Below are 23,260 nucleotides of genomic sequence, written 5' to 3'. Positions count from 1 at the left end.
TAGTTAGGGGGTGGATGAAGCAGGATTCCCTGGTGTCTTCTCCCCTTTATACATGCAGATACCCAGCACCCACAAGAGAATAGCAACAACAAGGCTTCTGTAAAGACACCGTCTCCCAGCGACCGCAGTACTTGGCAATAAGACAGTGGAGGCGAACCACTGATAAAAAAAACTGTACACCGCCAGCACATTAAGAGTGTATCGGTGAAAATCAAAGCCGCAGAGAAAAACCTGCTTGCTTACCTTGCGGCTGACTGCAAAAGCCACACGCATTCACCTGTGGTTCTCAGTGACTGCGGTATGCAGCAGAGCTGCAACGCTGGGTTCCAAGATGGCACCAACAGCGTTGGAAGCCTATAAAGCCGTGCGCACTGCCCACAAGGTGAGGGTGCTAATTTGAGGATAAACCAATCACAGAGAACCCTTCATTGTTTAGTGGATGAATTTAAGAAACCTATGAGGCCTGACAAGGCCAAGTGCATGACACAATCAACCTTTGCAAAGAACCAATCCTAAGAGAAGAGAATAGAGTTCCACAGCCCTCGGGGTATAAAAGGCACTGGGAATGTTGATTAAGTGTGACAGATCTGAAGGGAAGCGGACATGCTCTTTGAAGCTCCCTTAAGTGAAGAGGCGCCCACTACCTGACAAGAACCCTCAAGTGAGGAGGGAGAAAATAAATAATCTACCCAATAATTTGGCAGGAGATAGCCCGACTTGAAATCACCCAAAGGGGGGCAGCAAATACCAAGAGCTATAGTAGGAAGTCACTACTCTTTTAGAACTGAGCACATTAACAGAGCCGGTGAGAAAGGCAATGGATGACTTGATAACTAAAGCAGGTGATTTACCTGAAACAAGGAGACACCTGGGTACTGTAAGGAACCTATGGTGGCAACAGTAAAGACAGACAAGTGACCACAGTTCAAGGGTGTCTATCAAACGGCATAGGAAGGTTGGAAAACACCTAATTTAAACCTAAATCTAAGATAGGAGCAAGCTACAACCATCAAATAATAAGGCAGTCCTAATGGTGTCTGGTCAAATAAAAGGGCCTATAATAAGAGATAAAATTGCTTATAATCAATACCAGATGTTTGTTGAGGAACATGATATCTTAGCAACACAACAGTCTGGATTTCGGCCCAATCATGGGACCGAGATGGCATTGCTGGACTTAAAATCCCACATTGCTGGCATTGTCAATGATGGCAGCACAGCCTTGCTGCTGCTTCTGGACCTGTCTGCCGCATTTGATCTTGTTGATCATCAACTCTTGGCGGACAGGTTAATATCAGTTGGTAATTGTTCCAAAGAAGCAACGACTTTAAATCTTTTCTAGGCCCACGAAATATGAGAGTTACTAAAGACAATGCCTTCTCCATCGCTTCTATTCTACTATGTGGTGTCCCTCAGGGGTCACGCTTATCGCCCCTTCTTTTTAATATATACTCACGTCTTCTCTGTGCTCTTCTGTCGGCTATGGGCATATATTTTGCCAATTATGCCGACGACACACAGATAGTCATCAAACTTACAGGCGAGTATCAAAAAGATCTTGAGTGTATTAATCACATCTTTAGGGAAATTCAGAATTGGATGGCTCTGAACTCGTTGGCCCTTAATAACGCTAAAAACGAGTTGCTCATTTTGGGCACTCAACAGCGACTAAAGAAACTGGATGTGAAATATGATCATTCCTTGATTGGTCAGCACGTTATTCATGTATCAAAAAACGTAAAAACTCTTGGAGTATACTTTGACCCTCAATTGTCTTTCACCCGGCAGACCAACTACCTCAAGTCTTCTTGTCACTTTTACATCCAACTTTTATGGCAGATTCGTCCTTATCTGTCAAAAGAAAATTTTGCACTGATAGCGGCCGCAATCGTGAACTGTAAACTGGATTACTTAACAGCCTCTTGATTGGTACATCCCAGGCAAATCTTAGAACATTACAGGTGATCCAGAATAGCGCAGTACGAGCCGTGCTTGGACTTGGGCGCAACACGCATGTTTCGGAAGCAAGACGCAGCCTGCATTGGCTGCCTGTTCAACAACGACTGCTTCTTAAGGGGCTGTCCATCGTGCATAAATTTGTACACGGTAAGGCCAGGCCCCATCATACCTCAAGACCAGATTAAAAAAAGAAACCTGTTGATCGTTTATTACGATCCAACGGCAATATCTCCTTGTTCCAACCCATGTCCGTGCTGAAGGGGTTTGGAGGAGCCAGTTTCAATTCCTGGGCTCCCACCCTATGGAATTCCATGCCTAAACATCTGGCTAATATCAGCTCAGTGGTTGTTTTAAAAAAAAAAACTGAAAACTTGCTTGTTTGATCTAGCCCTTGGGTAAGGACTCCTCTCACTATACAACCAACACTACTTTCATTGTGTCTGTTCTTTAACACTCCAGGACTCCTTGTCTTCTGGTAGAGTCTGGCTTGTTTTCACCATCTTTATTGTCCCTTCTCATTCTATGTTCTTTGTTGTCTGTTTCTTTCTCTCCTGTGTGCGCCCTGAGGCCTTAGGGTTAGTGGCGCAATACAAGAACATAGATAGATAGATAGATAGATAGATAGATAGATAGATAGATAGATAGATAGATAGATAGATACCTATGCCTATTGCAAGTCCTTACAACTAAATACAAAAAGAGTGTGGGATAGATTCACAAGAAGTGTTCACAAATGATTAGTCAGGATGCGGTACTTGGGGGTCTCCCTTTCTCACATTTTGAGCACGGGACAAGGTGGGATTCCAGAACACAGCACACGCTCGAGCTTTCCCAGCACGAGACAATAGTTTCGCTCACACCCATCAGGGCCTTCGGTGGTTAAGTCTCTTTTCTACAAAAAGTCTCTTGCCCCCGAGGACCTGATGTATCCAAAATAATGAACTGTTTCTTCCTGCATGTACATTGGGTGATGCCTTTTCACCCCTGGATCTCCCTCTTCCGGGCTCAGATCCACAAAGGTTCCTAGCAATGTCAATACCTTCAGTGGTTAACTCTCTTGCTTCCAAGGGCCTGATAGGTTTAAAATGACTAATAAAAGTTCCTTTCGGATTGCACTTGGGGTGATTATTCTTCTCCCCTGGGTCCCCTTCTTCCAGGCTCCGATCCGTCGCGGATATCAGCCTCCCTCTGTTGGGCTCACTATGGCTTGTATTAAAACACTTATCTGCGATATTCACGTGTCGTTAGGGTGATTGCTTCTCACCCCTGGATCCCCATCTTCCAGGCTCAGACGTTTCTCGAATAGCAGGCTCCCTCTGTCGGGTTCACTATGGCTCTCCTTAAAACACTTTCCCCTTTGGCATTTGTTAGGGAGAATTCCCAGAAATGTGCCAATTCCTCTCTACCTTAGAGAACCCCAGCACTTTTGCTGGACTCTAGGACTTTTTAATTTGAGAGTGAGACCTTTTTCCCACTCTCTCATGTATTTTTCTGTGATTTGAACTCCGTTTCTTTTGGGTTTTTGGAGTCTGACAAACTCAATAGGCATCTTTTCACATTGTGGCACACAGCACCTTCAGTGCATTGGCACGGGGAAGTCTTTCAGATTTCCCAAATGATTAAATACCTTCTCTTGGATGAACTACTGTTTCCAAGAGCAGTGAAGTGAAAGTGACTTTACTTACATTTGTAATTTTATAGACCCAGCACACACCGTCTTACAATAGGGTGCTGGAGGGGTTACTTAGGACCTCCTTTGTCTAGTTTCTCATGTAACATTGTTGTTACCCTTTCTACAATTAATGGCTGGTGGCAGTGGTTTACTTTTAACTACCATTGTGTGTTTTTACCGCAGGCTGCGTTTGTCGCTGCAGTACAGAACCCATGGGTGTCCTTTTTGTCAAAATGGCCCGGTCTTTTTTCACCATTTCTTGCTGGAACGGTCCTTCTTGATATTTACTCTGTGCGCCAAACCAGGTTTGGTCCCTTTGTTCCTTTTGTCTTCGGTGGGATTCACAAGTGAAGCCCGCCTCAGGCTCCAGTATGTCTGGCAGGGACAGGAAATGAAGGAGGTGCCCGAAACTCCCTGTACTTAATCCCCTTGGTTTCAGGAATGCACCCAAAGGTGATTGGCCGGCTGGCTGTCGGGCAAGGACAGCCACCCTGCTGTTTGACAGCTAGGCTGGAATGAATGGGAGAAACCTGCTTAAAAGGCAAGGCTTATTGGCTTGGAAGGCAGAGTCGACCACTGGACAAAAGAATCCGAAAAAGAACTCGGAAGAGACACCTGCTGCAACTCCTGGACTGCTGGTTTGCCCGGTGAAGCCCTGCTGCTGTGCTGAAGCTCCGAATTTGCCTCGACTAGAGAAGCCCTGCAAAGATGACTTCTCCCCTTGAGTTGGTGGGACCAATCAACTCCAAAGCGAGCCCGTCTGGACATCCTCTCGAAGCTGGCTGTGCTTCCACTGCTGCTGCTGTAACCGAAGTGCCAGGTAGAGGAACACCAGATCAAGTGCGTCGGTTTTAAGTCAGACTTGAGCTCCAGGAAGATCCTCCGGACTCCAAGGAAGCAGGACTGTCCAAGCCTGAGCCACCTCAACAGTGTGCTGGACCCCAGATGCGAGGAAAGTCCAAAGTGGTATGCAAGAACCGCAGTGGTGCTATTTGCTTGAGATGCGAGGAGCTGAAACCGCAAAGTGCCACTGATTTGAAGTTTGTCGTTTGCTGCCACTGACCGTCCCATTGTAGAGCAGGAGTCCCGAGAAGTCCCCCCTCTTGTCCCCACAACTGAGGCCCAGGAACAACAGGATCTGCAGAGCTGCACAGGAACAGAAGCCAGCTGGAACCATTTTTTCAAACCAAAGGTACTGTACAGTCTAAGAGAAGTTACCTCTTGTTGTGTAGCCTTACTTGCTCTCAGTTGAGGCTTGTCTTGGTTGCTTCTGTAGAGTTGCTTGCATCTTCTACTCCTCACAAGCGCAACACCTTCTGGCCCTACATTGATTCTTCTTTTCTACAAAGACTTCTAAAACATTGTGCAAGACTTACCTGCAAGAAGTGCTTCAGCTCACCTACACTTTTGCCCAATTGAATTGGCAGGGCTGGCTCCCTGAATGACTCTTCTTAGCTTGGACATTGTGTGCTACCTTTCCTTCCAGGGAGAGGTTGACTTACTTTGCATTGGGGGGGTTAAAAAAATACTTACCTGTTCCAGGATAATTGTATGATTGTTTGCTTTATTCTAATAACTTTTTTCTTTGATACTCATCTAAGTACTGCTCTAAATGTACCAGTGATATATTAATGTCCACAGTGTCCTAGTTATTTAAGTCACCTGAGGGTTTAGGAAGTGTCTGTATGCCATCCCAAATGGGCACTTGCTGATTTAGAGAAACTAAGAGTGTATTTTGAAGTGTATTCAAACTGACTGTTAAATAAATTAATAATTGTGTAATCAAAAAACCTCGAGTGCAAGTGTTTATTTGGATACTTCTAACTGTAAATCTCTGTGTAACTACCCGACTTCTCACATTGACCCTTCTTGAGAGAAGCCTAGCTGCTCAATCACACTACCAAACTGTGTAGTACAGACTTATACCAAAGGTTGGGTTCCTATTGCCAGGAGGCCAATGTTGTTGTAGTGCACCCAAAGGGTACTGCACCAAATCTTGCCTAACAGCATTCACAAATCTTAATGTATTTTTAAACAGTCCACTGTGGACATCCCTTGGTCGTGTTCACTTTTGTCAACACACCGTTCTTTGGACTTTAGGCTTCGCCCCTTTCCATCGGCATCCGTCAGTCGGGTTCACTCTTGCCAACTTTTGCCAATCACACAATTCCTTCTACTTTCTTATGATGCAGGATTCACTTCCCTTAGCTTTACAACCATCTGCCGGCAAAAGACTTTGGACTGTACAGAGGATTTTACTAGACCCCTGTATGACCACTTTGACCCCTTTCTTGTGACTTTCCCAATTCCCTCTGGTAACAGTAGTTTCCCCAGGGACTAGCAAGTGAGGCACCTTCAGGTTTCTCACAGTACTGGGCGTACTCACTGTAACAGAAGAACCACCTGCAATTATTTTGTTATGGATTAGGACTGGACTTTAAAAAAAAAAATTAAGATGTTTTTGGACAGTTAGCCTTGAGGTTAAGAGACCTGAAAAGCTCAGGTTGGAACTTTTTTGTTGACCACGTTCAGTCTCTTGTTTTGTATTAGATGAGGGGGTACCCAGCAGGACAAAGACCTGGTAAAAATTGGATTTTGTGTTAAGACCACAAGATTATTCTCAGGCGTGAGGACAACAGCTATCATCCTCTAGTTTAAGGTTATCCTTTCCTTTGCACCATTTTCTGAGTTCCTGTTAGGACAGTTGTTCTGAAGTCCAACTAAGGGCTTAGCAAAACCATTCAACTGAGAAAGTACAAGAATTCACTCTTGAAACACTGACAACCAGAAGTATTATACAACATAAAGGTTTATTATAAATACAAGTTAGGCCAAGATACATCTTGGGGTAAGTACTTGGTCAAAGAATTGTATACACAATATAAAAACCCAACACAATGCTTGAAGGTACACAGAAAGAAGCATAAACCTTGTTCAAAATACTGAAGAAATGTCTAGGGAAGTCAGACCTTATCAAACACATTTAGTATAGGACACCTTTTCAAGGGGAGTAAAACCATAAGTTACTATCCGATTACTTTCAGTAATACGCGGGTAGTAGACCCTAGCAGTTTTGCAGTGACACTCAGTTAAGGAATCACTTCATGGACCAACCTGCAAGGATACATTACTGAATAGTGGAACACTAATTCAAGGAACAGTAGACACATATGACCACATTGAGGATAACCCAGTTAAACTGGGAGAGTAAGATCTTTTGGTGAAATATACAATTACAGTTACTTTTTAGCTCAGTGGAACACAGACTAAAGTAAGCAATACCTCTTTACACTAATTTAGGATTGTACCAGGCAGACCAAGGTCAGCTACACTTACAGAACACTTTTTAAGAATGGTACACAGCTATTCTAGACAGGTAAAACCTAATGTTGCAATATACTGTTAGGCAAGATTGTTGGTAGTAATCCTGTGGGAGACTACACCAGCCTTGTCCTCTTGGCAATATGTAACCCAACCTTTTGTATACATCTGTACTACACAAGTTGGTAGAGTGACTGAGCAGCCAGGCTTATCTCAAGAGGGGCCAATGTGAGCTGTAGGGTTGTAACAGAGTTTCACAGTGACAAGTATCCAAATAACACTTATGCTCAAGGTTTCTTGGTAAAACAATGATTTATTAATTTAAATGTCAGATTTTAAAATAAGCTTTCTTTAGAAGGGAACAATTGGCAACAATAGAAATATACTTCAAAATACACTCATTCAGTTCAGTAAAGTAAATAGATACCCTTTTGGGATGGCACACAATTTCCTACACACTCAGGTGATTTCAATAGCTAGGACACTGTGGACATTAATATAGCACTTAGTACCCTTTACCTGTAATACTGATGTTGTGGCAAAAAGGAAAAGGTTATGGAAGGAAACAATGGTTACCAAGTTTCTCACACAGGTAAGTACTTTTGAACCCCGCCCTAATGCAATGTAGATTAACCCTTTACCAGATATACAAGCTATACGGTTTCAGCTTCTCGCGAACAACACCACTGCAGTTCTCAGACACCTTGTGGACTTACATCTGGGGTCCAGCGCTCTGTTGAGGCGGCTCAGGCTTGGTCAGTCCTGCTTTGAGGGAGTCTGCAATATCTTCCTGGAGCTTGGTTCCTGCTTAAAAACGATGCACTCGATTCTGGTGTTCCTGTCCCCTGGCACTCGGTTCCTGTAGCAGCAATGGAAGTACACCCAGCAGAGAGCGGGGTTCCAGTGAGAGTTCGTCTTGGGGTCAATTGGTCCCACCAACCCAAGGGGAGAAGTCCTTTGCATGGCTTCTCTAGTCGAGGCAAATTCTGAGCTTCAGCACTGCAGCAGGGCTTCACTGGGCAAACCAACGGTCCAGGAGTTGCAGCAAGCTTCTCTTCCAAATTCTTCTATGGATTCCTTCATCCAGTGGTTGACTGCCTTCCTTGCAAAAGACTGCCTTTTATGCAAATTTCTCCCATTCATTCGCAGTCTAGCTGTCACTCACACAGCAGGGTGGCTGTCCTCCAAGAACAGCCAGCCGGCCAATCACCCTTGTGTGCTTTCCTGTAACAAAGCACAGGGAGTTTTTCGGGATCCTCCCTCGCTTCCTGCCCTGCCAGAGACGCTGGAGCCAGAGGCGGGGTTCACCAGTGAATCCCGCCAAAGACAAAAACGAACAAAGGGACCAAACCAAACGAACAAAGGGACCAAACCTGGTTTGGCACGCAGAGTAAATCTTGGACCTTTTCAACAAGAAATGGCAAAAAAAGAACACTGCCATTTTCACAAAATCAGCTCCCATGAGTGCTATACTGCAGCTGCGACGGCAGCCCGCGGTAAAAACACACATTGGTAGAAAATAGTAAACCACTGCCACCAGCCATTAATTGTAGAAAGGGTATCATAAAAATGTTACATGAGACGATAGACAAAAGGAATACTAAGTAACCCCTCCAGCACCCTATAGTGTGTGTTGGTCTACAAAGATACAAATGTAAGTAAAGTCAATTTCACTTTACTACTATTGGAAACAGTAGTTATCAAAGAGAAGGTATGTAAACCATAGCCGAAATCCAAAGGACTTATCTGTGACATTGCACTGAGGGTGCTGTGTGTCACAATGTAAAAAGATGATGCCTATGGCGTTTGTCAGACTCCAAACCGAAAAGAAACACTGAGCTCAAATCAAATAAAAATACACAAGAGAGTGGGACAAAGGTCTCTCTCTCCAGGATAAAAATTATAAGTCCTAAAGTCCAGCAAAAGAGCTGGGGGTCTCTAAGGTAGAAGGGAATAAGCACATTTCTGAGAATTCTCCCTAACATATACTATTACAGTTGCTTTTCGGGCTAGTGGGAGATAAACTAGGGTAAGCAATAATGTACAAGCTTATTTTAGGATGGCCCAAGGCAGACCACGTTTAAGTAAAACCCATATACCCTTTAAAGGAGCTAGCACAACTTCAAAGTAGGCAACAACCGAAGACTGTTTTAGAATCTGTATAGAAACAGACCAGGGAAAGCAAAACCCAACTTTACACTTTATGAATGATTCAATATTATTCCAGGTCGGTAAAACCCAAGGCAGACTTAGTTTAGACAGGCTATACAGCAGGTCAGGGGAAGCAAGACCCAGTTGGTGAACTTACACACTAATATTCTGGAAGAAATAGTTAATTGAAGTCAACAGCATTACATTTGGGAAGAGGCACAACCAATTCACAGGCGAGTAAGAACTTCTTTAACTGTTCACTCTCAGAGTTACAGTTACCAACTAACTACTTCACAGGTAAGTACACTTTAAAACAGTCTATAGTACCAGTTCTCTCAGAGGCAGAAGAGGGACCCTAATGGTATAGGTGCCAGCTGTAGGCAGGGTGAGATAGGGTTCAGTTGCAGAAAAAGTCAAGAGTTCCTGAGGAAGACTGTTCAAACAAGCAAGTAGTTCACTTTAGAGTTAGGGTCCAGGGACTTCAACAAAGCTACACTAGGAGGATTCCAGCAGTGGGCCTTGGTGAACTGGATGAGAGGACTCCCAATCAGAGAAAACACCCCAAAAGTTGTACAGAAATCACACAGGCTTAAGGTAAGTAAATACCCCAGCTAACACAATACCTCAGCATAGAAGAAGAGTTGCAGTAGGAAGACTTCAGGATCTGCAGCCAAAAACCCAGTCGATGGATTCCTTTGCCTTCCAGACAGAAGACAGGACTTGGAAGGGATTTTGTCACAAGGATCAACCGAGAAGGCTCCAGGCAAGAGTTTCTTCACGGCTGGATGAGGCTCTATAGTTTTGGCACCCTTTTCAGGAGCCAGAAGACTGAATATCGCCTGTTGGATTCTCGTCACTTGCAAGGTCCAGCACTCTGACCAGGGCACTTTTTGGACTCTATTCACCTCTCTGGAGGTCCTGGAGGATGCCACCAAAGTTTCAGCTCAATTTTCAGCACACTTGCTCAAGGTCCCAGGGTATTGCAGCCCGCAAGGTCACAGCATGACGTGGGATGGCTCAAAATGCAGGTCTTCGTGAGGCTAGTGGATCTCACTAGGCTCTGGGTCATGGTAGTCCTTTCCAGAATCCCCAGGTCAATTCAAAGGGTGGGTTACAGCAGGCTCCGGTTACACAGCAGGATCTCCATTCAGCTCCAGTGGTCGGCTTCTCAGCTGCTTTCAGGTTCAGAGGTTTTATCAGGAACTACAGCACAACGTCTGCATTCTCGCCCAGCATGTTACAGCAAGGGGCAGTCTGGCTGTCCAATCAGGACAGCCAGCCTCCCTCCCCCCCACTTCCTCACTGGGAGTTTGCTCCTTTCAGGCAAGGTGAAAGACAAAGGGCTGCAGAGTTTTGGAGTCCTCCCTCACTTCCTGCCTTTCCAGACACTCTGGAGCCTGGGCGGAGAATCCACAGGATTCCCACACAAGACAACAGCCACGGAGGTCGTTCCTGCCTATAATGGCAAGGGAAGACCTCAGAGACAGCAAGCACACAAGAAATGGTGAAAAAAGAAGGAGCTCACCATTTTTGCAAAATGGTGGCCATTCACTGATGCTGAATTAACAGCCTGCGAGTAATGAAGAGTAAAAGGTTGTAAAAGTAGTTACACTGCCACCAGTCATTCAAGGAAACCTGCAATTGTAACAAAATCTTACCAGGTAAGTAAGAAAGGGGATACATTGTATCCCCCAGCACTCCACATAAGGTGGGGCGTGCTGGATCACTATGTAAAATGTAAAGCGGGAGGAAAATCCCTTTTTACTACTTGGGAACTGTAGTTCATTCAAGTACATGAAAGAGAAATTAAAATGAGCACATAGGGTCAACCCAGCCTAAGCCCAAAAGTTGTAGAAAACTACATATTCAACCATACACTATGGAGAGACATTCAAAGGTCACTCATAAAAAGAATACAAGACTAGGTGAGCGGGGAAAAAGATTCCCTTTCACCTAGGGACAAGGTAAAATAGTTACCTAGTCAAAGCAAAATGTTCTGGGGTTGACACAGGTCAGGAAGATTTATCATCGATATTGAATTCGTACCCAACAGTTGCCCTTTATTATTTTTAGGTATAACTCTTAGGCGTTTGTCCATTGCAGCCCTATTTTACAACATATTTTAACTTAAATTGATCAACACCACCTTTCAGTGTTCTGTGTTTCGCTTCTCAGTAAGCTACATCACACTCACTTAACTCCAGTCATTAGGCAGGGGACAGTCACATGCTGAATAGATATTCCACTGGCCCTTTTAGAGATTTACAAAGAGACCTGCAACCTTGTGTGATAAAGCATACAGCTTACCGGAGGCTAGATTTATGGAAATACAGGTAGCGGTGCCGTTGCAGATGTAGTTCTGTTGCAGTTGGCAGGTGCCAACGCACATGCACTGACAGCTAAGATGCTAGATGGACTTTGTAAAATCGTAGTCTACCTGCCCCTTAATGACTCCAGCACAGAATCGAATACACCCGATTCCAATGCAGAATCACGCTGGTGGGTTGGCAATCATCCCACACAGGTGCAAACGCCAAAACCTAAAAGCCAACATGTGGATGGACCCTGAGTGTATTAAAAGGCTGTCACAAAGCACAGTGGGGTGGGTGTTTGAGAAGGTGGCGGCAGCCGGAGTTTGGACCATGTTGCCGGTTTAGGAAGGATGCCATCTAAGGAGTTTCGAGAAGGGAGAGTTGGAGGCTGCAGACAAAAGGGGAGAACAATGATCCGAGACAAGAGGTTATGCCGAAGGGGGATGTTGGTGTTGATCAGGTGGTGAGATGAGAATACTGGACAAAGGTTGGAGTAGAACATCAGGTAGAGGTTGGTTTAGAACAGCAGAAGGAGGATAAGAATCTCAGGCGGAGGTGGGAGCAGAGTAACAGAAGGAGGAGGTGGAAGTGAGGACTGAAGTGGAAGGTCTGAAAATAGCAGCTTGTACCTAGCCAAAGCAAGAATGAAGGAGGGGACATGCTTGGCCCACGAAACGGGGTAGGTTTAAGAACCCTATGTGATGTACATAAACCTGCAGGTGGAGGAAGAACCAGCATGCTCCATGGTGTCGGGGAGTAACAGGACCAGAGGAGCAGAGAGGTTGCAGAGTGGCAGGGACATGGGGAAGAATAAAGCCCTTAAGAGTGGGAGCTGAGAAGGACCTCGCCTGTGGAAGCAGGGAAAGGCAATGCCAGATGATTTTGTCTTAAAGGAGAAATGCCAATTATTCCTGTATAGGTTGGAGAGGAATACATGCCACCTGAGCAACCTGCAACATCCTAGGAGGGTGGCTGTATCCCACCCAAGGAGCACAATTTACTAAGTAGACAAACATGATACACCAGTGAGGGGAGAAATCCTCAGAAGTTTTACAGACCAGAAAACGGTGATGCAAAGGTGGTGTGACATCCCCATTTAATTTAGATTCCATTGGAAAAAGGAAAGGGGAAGTGATCCTGATCATTCCAAAGAACTGTTTGATATATGCAACAGAAACCATTTGATAACCCCAACTATATCCAACAATCCCAGAAGAAGGTAGAAAGGTGGCTTTGGGAAGTTGGATGAGAGTTCAGCTTTGAGGAATTTACCTAAAGGCAAGATTCTGCCAAAATCATTGGTTTATCTTCCACTGTTCTGAGAAAATGCGTAACAAAAATAAAGTACCTTGAAAACGAACAGCAGGGATGGTCTTCTCTGCTGATCCGTGTTCTCAATGACATTACACAGGGTACATATTATAGCCTAAACTCGAGAAATGTAATGTCACTCATGTGGCACTCACTGGCATCTCTGTCGAGACCTTATATTACAGCGCATCAGGGAAGAAATCTGTTAAGTGAGTCAGGAAAAGGTGAACTAGTACAGAGGCGCTGCATTAGGGAAACAGTTTAGGACTTTAGTCGGTCTTGGGACTGAAACCCAAAAAGAGAGTTAGAAAGAGCGAAAATAAAAAGAACAAAACATTTAAGAACTTCTAAAAAAAACTTTTTATAATAATAAAAGAAAAATCGATAATTCAGTCTAAAATCGATCGAAAAACCCATCTGAGCCACCTAAAACTCTCTTTCCAATCAGCCCTTCAACCACCCCACCCGCACTTACCTTGGTTCATCGACGCTGTCCTCTCGGTGCACAGACGTTTTGGGAATGATGGCTGCTCAATGCGACGCACATGAGGGCGTGCAGGGGCGGCCAACCGCCGTCGGGCAAGGGACGTCGTGGAAGCAAGGCAAGTGTTTGGATGTACATGTACAAGTATGAGAGGAAGAGGTGTGTGAATGTATGTAGTGGGAATGGGAAGGGGCACAAGTTAAAAAAGTTTTTAGAAAATGTAATGAATGGGGTAAGTGACGGGAAAGTGTGGTGTGGTAGAGGAGGGGGCATGAAAGGAGGGCTTGGGGGTGTAACCCCATGAATGCTTCCCCAAAAAAGAAGGCAATGAGAGGGTCGAGGCTCAATGAGATATTGCTGCATTTTGAAAGACGCTAAAACGAACAAAAACAAAACCAAAAAAAAAAAAACACACACACACTAAATCTGTCTTTTTGGTTTAATATCACATTAGTCTCAAAGTCAAACAGACAGTGATGGCGAATCTAGTGGGGCAGTGCCGGGTGATGGATATTAGTGGCCCATTAAAGTGGTTTCCTCCAGGAATTTTATTTGATGAGTTGTCAGTACAGTTACAGGAAAGGTCTGTATATTGCCTTCAGAGTAAAAGTACCCAATTGTAGAAATGTTGCATTACATCGATAAACTATTTACAAAACACCCTTATCTTGCTACAGAGTAACAATAAAGCACTCTATAATGAAAAAATATTAAATACCACTAAGACATATAAGTGTACTAATTCTCCTTAGTTACACCTTGGAATGATGAATTGACTGAATTAATGTACCTGTGCCAAAAGTAAGCAGGGTAGCATGCAATGATCTGTGTGGCTGGAAAAGAGAAACATGGAGGAGAGGTCAGATAGGAAACTATTTACCTGAGGAAGGAGGGCAGATGACTCCGAGATCACGTAGATGGTAACTGAACCCTGGGTCCCTCTGTCCAGATGGTATAGGGCTTCATCACAGTCTGAGGAGAAAGTGGAGTGTGAAACAGCTTAATAACGAGAGGGATGATGCCAAATAAACCCATGAATATAATAAATAGAAGGTGCAACATGGGTCTTAAGCTTTCTAGAGCCATGCACCTACCAGCTGCACAGACCCAAATCCTGGGAGGGTGTGGGCGCTGGCTCGAGAGGTTCAAGTGTAAATTAGGTCGGAACAGCCTGGACGAAAGGGAAGGTGGGAGGATGAAGCTTATGTAGTGTGGGCTATTGAGGATAAAGTGTATGCTAGGGAGGTGGCGTGGTGGACCAAGGGGAAGGCCTGTGGATAACGCATGGACAACGTTCGGATAGGGGAAGGATTGTGACTCAGTGCTAAAGGGGCCTAGACAAGAAATACAGTATAGTGGATGAGTGAGATGGGTTTGATGAGGGAGAAAAAGAGTGGATCAGGGGAGAGGACATGACTTGATTACAGAAGCAGTGTGGATGAGGGTAAAGGGGATCTGTATGGGTGAAGGGTGTCGATGAGGTGGAAAAGCAGCAACAGTGAGGAAATGGCAAGGTTGGGTGTTAGGGATGTTTTTATATAGGCCTCTGCTGCGATCTTTACAACCACCTAGAATAATGGCAGAACACATCCAACCAAAGAAAACACCCAACAGTAGTATACTGAAAACATACACTTCATTACAGTAACACATAAAATCTATCAGGTGAAAAATAAGTACTTCAGGCACACAACCCATAGCAGAGACGTACAAAAAACATTAAGGAACATCGAAGACCCACCCCTTCTGCACATCACTAACATGTAAGCCCTCTACCCAGTGGTAGGCTCTGTACATATAGTCAAAGGTAGGAGAGGGGACTATGGTACATAGACACAAGAGAATCTTGAATCCACAATATGATTAACAGGCCCCCAGTTGCCTTACCAACAGTGGCTGTAGTATTTTTAACCCTCTACCACATAGAAACATGAATGGTCCAAATGCACACTGTACATTACATAAAGAACTAGCAGGGAGAGGGAGAAAAAAAGGGGTTACACTTTAAAATATAAAACCAAAGAGGCAAAATTAGTTTAGCTCAACACCAATCACAAGGACTCATTGCACTGCCAGTGAAAGTGGAGCTATACATGCAGCAACACATGACACATAATAGCAAGGGAATTCAAAGGCAGGCCTTTACAAAGTTTAAAAAAATATATATTTCTCTTTTTTTATTTTAAACTAATGACTTTAAGTGGGATATGCTGGAATTCATCAACACATCAAATGGTGGAGAGAATTTGTTTTAGACCGAGATTGGGGATCCAGTATCATGATACCTCAACTAGATGTCCTTTTGGGTCACAGCTCAGAGATTTTGCTCTATGGGTCAGCGCTTTCCCTTGTGTAGGCCTTTGAAGTACATGGTTTTTGTATACTGGCCAGATGTCTGTGGGCCTGGCTGATGGTGGCTGGGTTTGTAAATATTCACCCTCAGCATCATAACTTAGGGAAACTTCCCGAAGCCACTACTTGGTTGTGGGAGCAAATATGTTGCTTGAGCAGCACCTGGCGATGCATTTGCGGGCAACCACAAGCAAGAGGCCAGTGAGCTTCCAAGCATGCATGGGATGCCTCGTGGCGTATTCAGTAGCTCAAGTCGCGGATTGTGGGACAGTTCCTTCCCAGCAATTCAACTTATTACCTCAAACACCATGGACCAGAATTTGTATACTTTCTTGCAAGACCAGAGTAGGTGAAGAAAGTCTTCATCCATCTCTAGACATTTCTTACAATCGGATACATTTAATTAAGGTGTGCAGGTGAAAAATACAATTGGTGCAAATAATTAAACTGTGTGAGCTTAAAACTAGCATTGAAAGAAATCTTTTTGACCTAACTGCAAGCATAGGACTAGTCTTCATCCATTATAGTCGCTGCCAACACACGCTCCCATTTTGTTCTGGTATGGTATACGCGGGACATCATGTCAGCATTCTGTCTGGCATAGAGTTGGGAGACCAGTCTGCCCTCCCCCTGTGCTTTGATCATGTCATGAAGGGTGTCCATCGTGGTTGCTGCATCAACTAATGCCCTTTTCAGCCTAAATATAGGAAAATATTGAGTGGGGATGTACCCCCCAGGGCTGTCCATGTGTCTAAAGTGAAGACGTGACCCTCCCCCAAGAAGATCTGCCCCAGTCTTGATCCCCAGTTTGGTTATGGTTTGAATATATAGATTCTCCAAGGTGAATGGTAATCATGTCAAACGTGTTGCTGGAAGGAGTGGTGAGAACAGACACTCGCACCCCACATGTTAGGCACCCTTTTTCAGGCATTACATATGCATGCAACAGCATTTATCTCGCCTCCAGGGCACCTGATCCCATTTAGGACTACCGATCTGAGTATAGCGTGGGCTGCAATAGCTCGTTCTATGTGGACATGAGGTTAGTCTGGAACCAGACAGTACCAGAATGACAGATAATGCGCCTGCACTGGGGGGGAGGGGGTGAGGGGGGGTGTGTTTGTGTGTGTGTGACGTACATGTGTACTTCTGTGTGTGTCCCGAATAACAATACAACCAGCAGGGGAAGGGATCACCTTGCGAGTGCAGGGGGCAGTATGTGATATTTCAGCATTTTAAAGCAAACCCAATGACAGCCGAAAACAATCTGTCTTTTTTGTGTTTTGCCTTTAAAACGCAGAAAGAAAATGGAACCGGCATCACCACCTCAATATATGTAGCTGTAGTCTCTCGAAGACTCTGCCATAGTTTTCCCTGTGTAGTACATTGACATCACTGGCTACCTCAATGTCCAAACAGATGCCAAGTGAAGCCAAGGCCATCATCGTGCCTTTTGTTAAGGGGAACAGGATCGACTTTGTTGGAACTCACAGATTTGTTGAATGCCTAATGCTAGATTTTGCCTGAGGTTTTATTTAAAATAGCACCATGTCGTCTGCATACATTGAAATCAGGACTTTGTGGGTATACAGTTAGATTTCCCTGCGCTGGAGCTTGGCCCTCAGTTGAGCAGCCAAGGGCTCTATCGCCAAAGAAAACATCAGGGAGAGGGGACAAGTAGTTCTAGTTAGTAGTTCTTTGCAGTTGTATTGTGGGGGACAAGCTATCATTTAGTGCTATGATCGTTATCAAATTGGACCCCAGACCCATTTTCCATTAGTACTGAGAATAGAAATGGCTCTTCCAGTGAATGGACTGTTTTTTTGGCGTCCAAAAGTGCAGTCACTGAAGGCAAGTAAGAGTTTACCAGGTGCAAGATCCTGAAAAGATGGTGCAGACCTTGTTTATTCCGTGCAGATCCACCTCCTTCGGATTGGTCCAGATTCACCCAGCTTGTAATCAGTGGCTGAATTCTGTTAATAAAATATTAGGCAAAATAATAAAATGCTCTGCAGAACTCCACAGGGAGCCCTTAAGTGCCAGACGACTCACCCCCAGGAAGGTAACCAATAGCTTTACAGATTAAATGTAAGGAGTCCATCAATCCCTTTTCTTTCCACGTTACAAAACCTGTGTACCTTTATGCATTCAAGATATTGCCCAGTTTCCACATTGTTCAGATCAGTAGTGGACGAGTACAGCTAGGTGTAGTACTTCAAGAATGCCTCAATGTCGCCTCTGTGTTTAGGGTAAGTGGTGCCGTCTATCTCACTGATGGCTGTTAGAAGGGTGTGTGGTCTTCCCTGTCGGGAGAACCCCGCGAGGAATCTCCCAAGCCTATCACACACCCATAGCGTCTAGCCCGATACTGCCGCCCCAGGGATTTAACATCTCTTTCAGCTGTCTCCAGAAAGATCTGTGTAGCTTGCCAGAGTTTGGCTAGGGCCTCGATGCTACCTGTTCAGGCATGCTCTGAATCTAGCTCCTTAATCTCATTGTGTCGATTCAGGTCCCTCCATATGGTTCAGAGTACTTTGGACTCCTTCGATATTGAGATGTAGCATTTAAACGAGTCCCACAGCACCAACTGCTAGGTGAAGATGTTTCATTCAACTCAAAGAATTTAATTATCTCGTCCTTCATCTGACTAGCAAAGCCACATCCGTCAGGGGGTCTGGCTAAAATCACCACTGGCTGTATGGTATATGCTCCGTGAGCAGGTGCAGCCTGACATGGACTGGTGAGTGGTCCGAGAGGGTTTGCTGCAATATCAAACAGTTTTCCACCAAGCCCATGTGTGCCCCGGAGACAAATTTGTAGTGAATGAGTGGGGAGGATTTGTGCACTGAGGAATAGAATGTAAACTCATTGTTTGTGGGTGGAACGGCCTTCATGCGTCTGAGAGCCATATAAGCCTACACAGCAGTACAGTCGCAGTAGCGGATCCAGTGAGTTGGCAAGGGACCTTGGAGAGTCTCTCGAGTGTGGTGTCCAGTACTATTTCAGTTTGCCACCCCCCACTCATCATCATGGAATCGACAAATCTCACCAACCTATTGGATATCCACTCATAGTAATATGGGGAGTTTGTGTTGGGAGCGTACAAATTAACCAGTGATATTTCAGCATTCAATGCAACCTGCCACTATCAATGACTGCCATTCGGGTCAGCGAACTATGGGCATCTCTAAAGTTAAGAGAGGGGTGTATTACAAATGTGACTCCGTCTGGCATGCATTGAGTAAGAGGAGAAATATTTATGGCAGCACCATTGAGTTGCGAGTCTGGATTCACTTTAGGGGGTCGGATGGGTTTCAGTAAGAATGCCACCTTCACTGCATGCCATGACAAGTAAAGCAGGACTTTCCTGGCTTTGATTGGGTGATTTAGGCCTCTAATATTCTATGTCAGATAATCAATATCAAGGTCACGCTGGTTGTGCATAGGTCAGATCCTTAAATCTACAACACAGGACCTCCCACCGTCTCCAGTGCCACATTCCCAGCGGGCCACAATAAGATTTTTCATAGCTCCATTGCCTCATTCTCCCAGTGTGCGTCCTGCTTTACAAGCAGTTAATATCAGGAGACCCACACAAAATCATAATAAGCCAAACAGGCAGTGTTGCCGAATTGGTGATAAGCAGAGATTACTACGTTAAAGCAATTTCGTTTTCTTCTATGCAGTGCATATTGCAAAGGCATAAGGAAGAGTGATGTGTCAGTGACTATGTGAGAGCTGGACTGAATTTCCCGTGAGACGCTGCTGTATTCTATGGGTTGCAGCGTGAGAGCGGGCAAGGGCAATGTAAGAAGCCTGTAAATCCCCAGGGCAACTGTTTACAGTAGAGTTACAAAGGGGTGTGGGAGCCCCTCTACTAAGAACGAACATGGGTCCTGTTCTATGGAATTTGTTCCACTCAGGAAGGTCTACAACCACGTTTTAGCCAACTTCACCCTTCACAGAGGAGACATTTCCTAAGTTACTCAGGGTAATCCAGACGTGGACTCCTTGCTCACTGTGCTTGGAGAGGCAGACCTTCACCTCACTGATGAGGCCTGACTAGGCCAAAACCCGTGTCTGGCGTTGCTGTTGGTACTCTTGTTCAGAGGAGAATTGCCTAGCATTTCGGTGCTGGACTGCCCTTGTGTGTGGGACAAAGACTAATATGCAAATGAGTATTGCTCCTCGATGAAATGTACAGTGAGCTAAAACATGTTTGTAGACCCCACCCCCCATCCGAGTGGGCACTTTCTCAAAGAATAGGGTATTTGGCAGTGTTCGTTCTCGGTAAAGGTGCTCCCAGGCCTTTGTGCAGGTTTACAGTAGGGGGCTTTTCTGTAAGTGAGGTACGGGACACCTGCCAAGACAGCTAACATGCAGTTTACATGTGAATTACAGGCACAAGTGTAAGACGAGATACATATACCCCCAGCGAAAGTCCCCTTGTCTGTACCATCTTTTGTGGAGTAGAAAATACTTGGTTGGCTTCAAGCGTAGTGGTGTAAACGCATAGTCACCTATGGAAAATTGAGCTTGTCACCCGTGCCATTCCCGGTCACCTGGAGTGCCCGCTCCTCTAGAGCGAAACCACTCACTAATCCCCCTGATCACCCACCTACCTGTGTCCCCTGTGTGTCAGATTCCCTGTATGGGAGATTTCTGACAGCCTAGTCCATATTGCTTGGCAAGGTTGGAGGCTGATGGATAGGATGTGTAGGTTGTGTGATTGGGGAGAGTGGGGGTGGCGTTAAGAATTAGGAGGGTGGAAGAGGCTGACGAGGGGGTTGTTTTGTCGTTTTGGGCAAGTGGTCCAGATTACTTATGCAAGGAGGGAAGCTAGGTTTTGAATGCTTTCCTGAAGGCAAGGTTGTACTGACGGATGCCAAGCACTTTATCTAGTTTTGTTAGGTAGGGACGCTTATAGATAGGGAAGGTGATGGGCCTGTAGGGAGTTCATTGTTGGTGCAGGTATTCAGGTACTTTTTTTGGAGAAAGCTTGATGAGTGATACAGGAAGCTCGCCGACCAGCCGGAAGGCAGCAGAGTACTCGGGAGAGAGGTGTTTTCTAGGACCTAAAGCAAGGAAATGTTGTGCGGCAGTATTTTGTCCGGGTTTTCTCAGCTGTCCTGTGGAAGCTCCCAAGTATAGTGCGTTAGCATAGTCTAGGTGTGAAAGGATGTTTGCAAAAATAGCAGTGACTGTGAGGAACGGTCGGGAAATAAAAAATGTATCGAAGGATGCGTATGTGGAGCAAATCAATTTTCACCACTGATTTGATGCAACAGAGTCATGTCTGAGTCCATAATGCAAACGATCATTTTTACTTTGTTGGAAGTGGGGACACCTAGAGAAGGGGGCTAAAGGGTTGGGTTGAGGGAGAAGGTGGTTTTCAGTCATAGCATTATCTCAGTTTTGCTTAGGTTCTGTAGAAGGCGATTGGCTGTCATCCAGCGTTCCATCTCGGAGAGGCAGGTTGCGAGATTGGGAAAGATCGAGGAAGGGCTATTATAGATTTTGAAGAGGAGTTTGGTGTCGACGGCGTAGTTGTAGCATGATAAACAATGAGCTTGAATGAGGGCGGGCAGCAGGCTAAGGTAGAAGTTTAAGACGAGAGTGGCGAGAGGTATCTTTCAGTACCCAGTGGGGAACTGGCAGGGGTGCTGAGGAGAATGGAGCACTGTTGGAGATGAAGGAGTATGCCAATTTCAGAGCTATATCCCTGATGCCCAGTTTCTAGTCTCTCAGTGAGGATAAGGAAGTCTATTATATCGAATGCTGCAGAGAGATCAAGCAGAATTAGGGCAGCGCATTACATCGGAGTCTGTGTGTCTTTTTAGATAGTCCCAGATGGAAACTAAGCAAGATTCTGTTCCTCGTAATAGTGTGAAGCCCAACTAAACAGCGTCTACAATCTTGTTGGATTCCGAGAAAAGCCGTACTTGAGAGTAAGCCCCTCGGACAGCTAGTTTGGCTATATAGCGGTTATTCGAGATGGTCTGTACTTGGTCAAGGCAAGAGGGTAGAAGGAGGACTTTTAAGAAAGGGCTTGAGGAAGACCGTCTTAAATTCTGCTCGGTAGATAACGAAAGTGAGTGAAGAGTTGATGATGGATCGTGGGAGATTGCCAGCACAGAGGGATGTAATTTCTTTATAGCAGGGAGCGAGTACAGGCAAATCCGGAAAAGTCTGATGGATGGCTAAGTGATAGTAGTCTGAGGAATTATGCTAGGGTGGAGGGCAGTGAGAAGGAGAAAAGTGGAAAGGTGGAAGGAGGTTCTGTTACTTGGGATGAAATGGCATGTGGGAGAGGGGGTCAATTTTAGAGGGGCATCTCTCTAGGGATTTGCTGTAGAAGTGGTCTAAGAGATAGTCACAAAGGGATTGTGTGTGGCAGGTTGAGTTGTGGAGCATGCAGGGATGTTGAATTCAGCAATAAATGGTTGGGTGTGGGGTTTTGAACATTTGGTTCCTGTAATAGTATTTTTTGGCTTTGCGGCTAGGGCATGCCTTTTGAGTGAAGATGGGTCTGAACAATGGCTATGTTCAAGGACAGGGTTCAAGGTTTTCAGGTTATTTAGCGCTGGGGTGAGCCATCTTGGTGAATGGCAGTTTATGTTTGAGAAGGATCCCATGGGTCAGAGAAAGTTAAGTTCTTCTGAAAGCCAGTAATAGAAGTTATATATAGTGACCTGAGCCAGAGAAAGGGTGATTTGTGAGGCAAGTAGTACCTCTGCCAGGTCTGGAGGGACATTGATTTCCTTACAGAGGTGGGATTGGACTGGTGGTCCAGGGGCTGTCAAAGAGGGGTCTGGGGGTCCAAAGACAAAGAGTCCCCTGAGGATGGCGAAATGGTCCGACCATATGAGTGGGCATGGTGGTAATGTGGTGAGGTGGTCCAGGGATCCTAAGATTGCATCTATGGTGTGACCAGCCGAGTGGGTTAGGGCTGAGATTAGCTGTGTTAGCAGCAAAGTTTCCATGTTGTCCAGTAGCGATCGGGTCATTGAGCTAAGGAAATATGAAGCCAAATGTTGAAGTGCACTAATACGGCGAGGTGGTGGTGGGAAGACCATGATGGCTGCAATGGAGTCGCTTAGGGCTCCGCAAAGCTCTTATTGTATCTTTGGGGTTCGGAATGTAAGCAAGAAGCTCTGTGTAGGTAAGGAGGGTGCAGGGTGGGGGGGACGGGGAGAGCAGGAATTCGACGATTAGGGATTTGCAGTCTGGGTTGGGGGCAGGTTGTCAATGTGCGAGGCAAAGAGAGAAAGAGACTTTGGGGAGGATGACAATGCCACTTGCTCTGCTGAGCCAATTTGGGACAGTTAGTTTGTAGCCCAGCAGCAAGGCTTCATGTGCAATCGGGAGGATATCTTGGCAGAACCAGGTTTTGTGATGAAAAGAATGACAGGACATGCTGTTAAGATTAGATCATCTATAACAATTTTTTTTTGCCACATCTGGCATTGATGAGAATGCACTTGAGGCAGCTTTTTAATTGGACGTTGGCAGCTTGCAGGATTAGGTGCTGGGTGGGAGCTTTGTGTGGAAAAGGGAAATCTGCGGAGGAAAGGGTTTGGCTCTGGCTTGGTGGGGAGGAAGGAGATGGCAGCCGCTGTGTTGGAGGTTGTGGGGAAGGCTAGGGTGGGTGGTGTGGCGGGTCAGAAGGACGCAGACTCTGATGAGCTATTTCACTAT

General features: G+C 45.3%; 1 protein-coding gene across 1 annotated transcript in view; it reads right to left on the bottom strand.

The window, feature by feature from the left end:
* Positions 1 to 23,260, bottom strand: part of PIGS (phosphatidylinositol glycan anchor biosynthesis class S) — a 282,891-nt gene that overhangs the window by 170,057 nt on the left and 89,574 nt on the right. Inside the window, exon 5 of the mRNA XM_069615337.1 lies at positions 14,091 to 14,182. Coding sequence (XP_069471438.1) covers positions 14,091 to 14,182 — 92 coding nt within the window. The remainder of the gene's footprint in view (positions 1 to 14,090; positions 14,183 to 23,260) is intronic.

The sequence above is a fragment of the Ambystoma mexicanum genome, chromosome 9, assembly GCF_040938575.1.
Source record: "Ambystoma mexicanum isolate Mex_15411 chromosome 9, UKY_AmexF1_1, whole genome shotgun sequence".
Classification (NCBI taxonomy): Eukaryota; Metazoa; Chordata; class Amphibia; order Caudata; family Ambystomatidae; genus Ambystoma; species Ambystoma mexicanum.
Note: the sequence above shows the minus strand (reverse complement) of the source record. Positions and strands in the feature narration are given on the sequence as shown.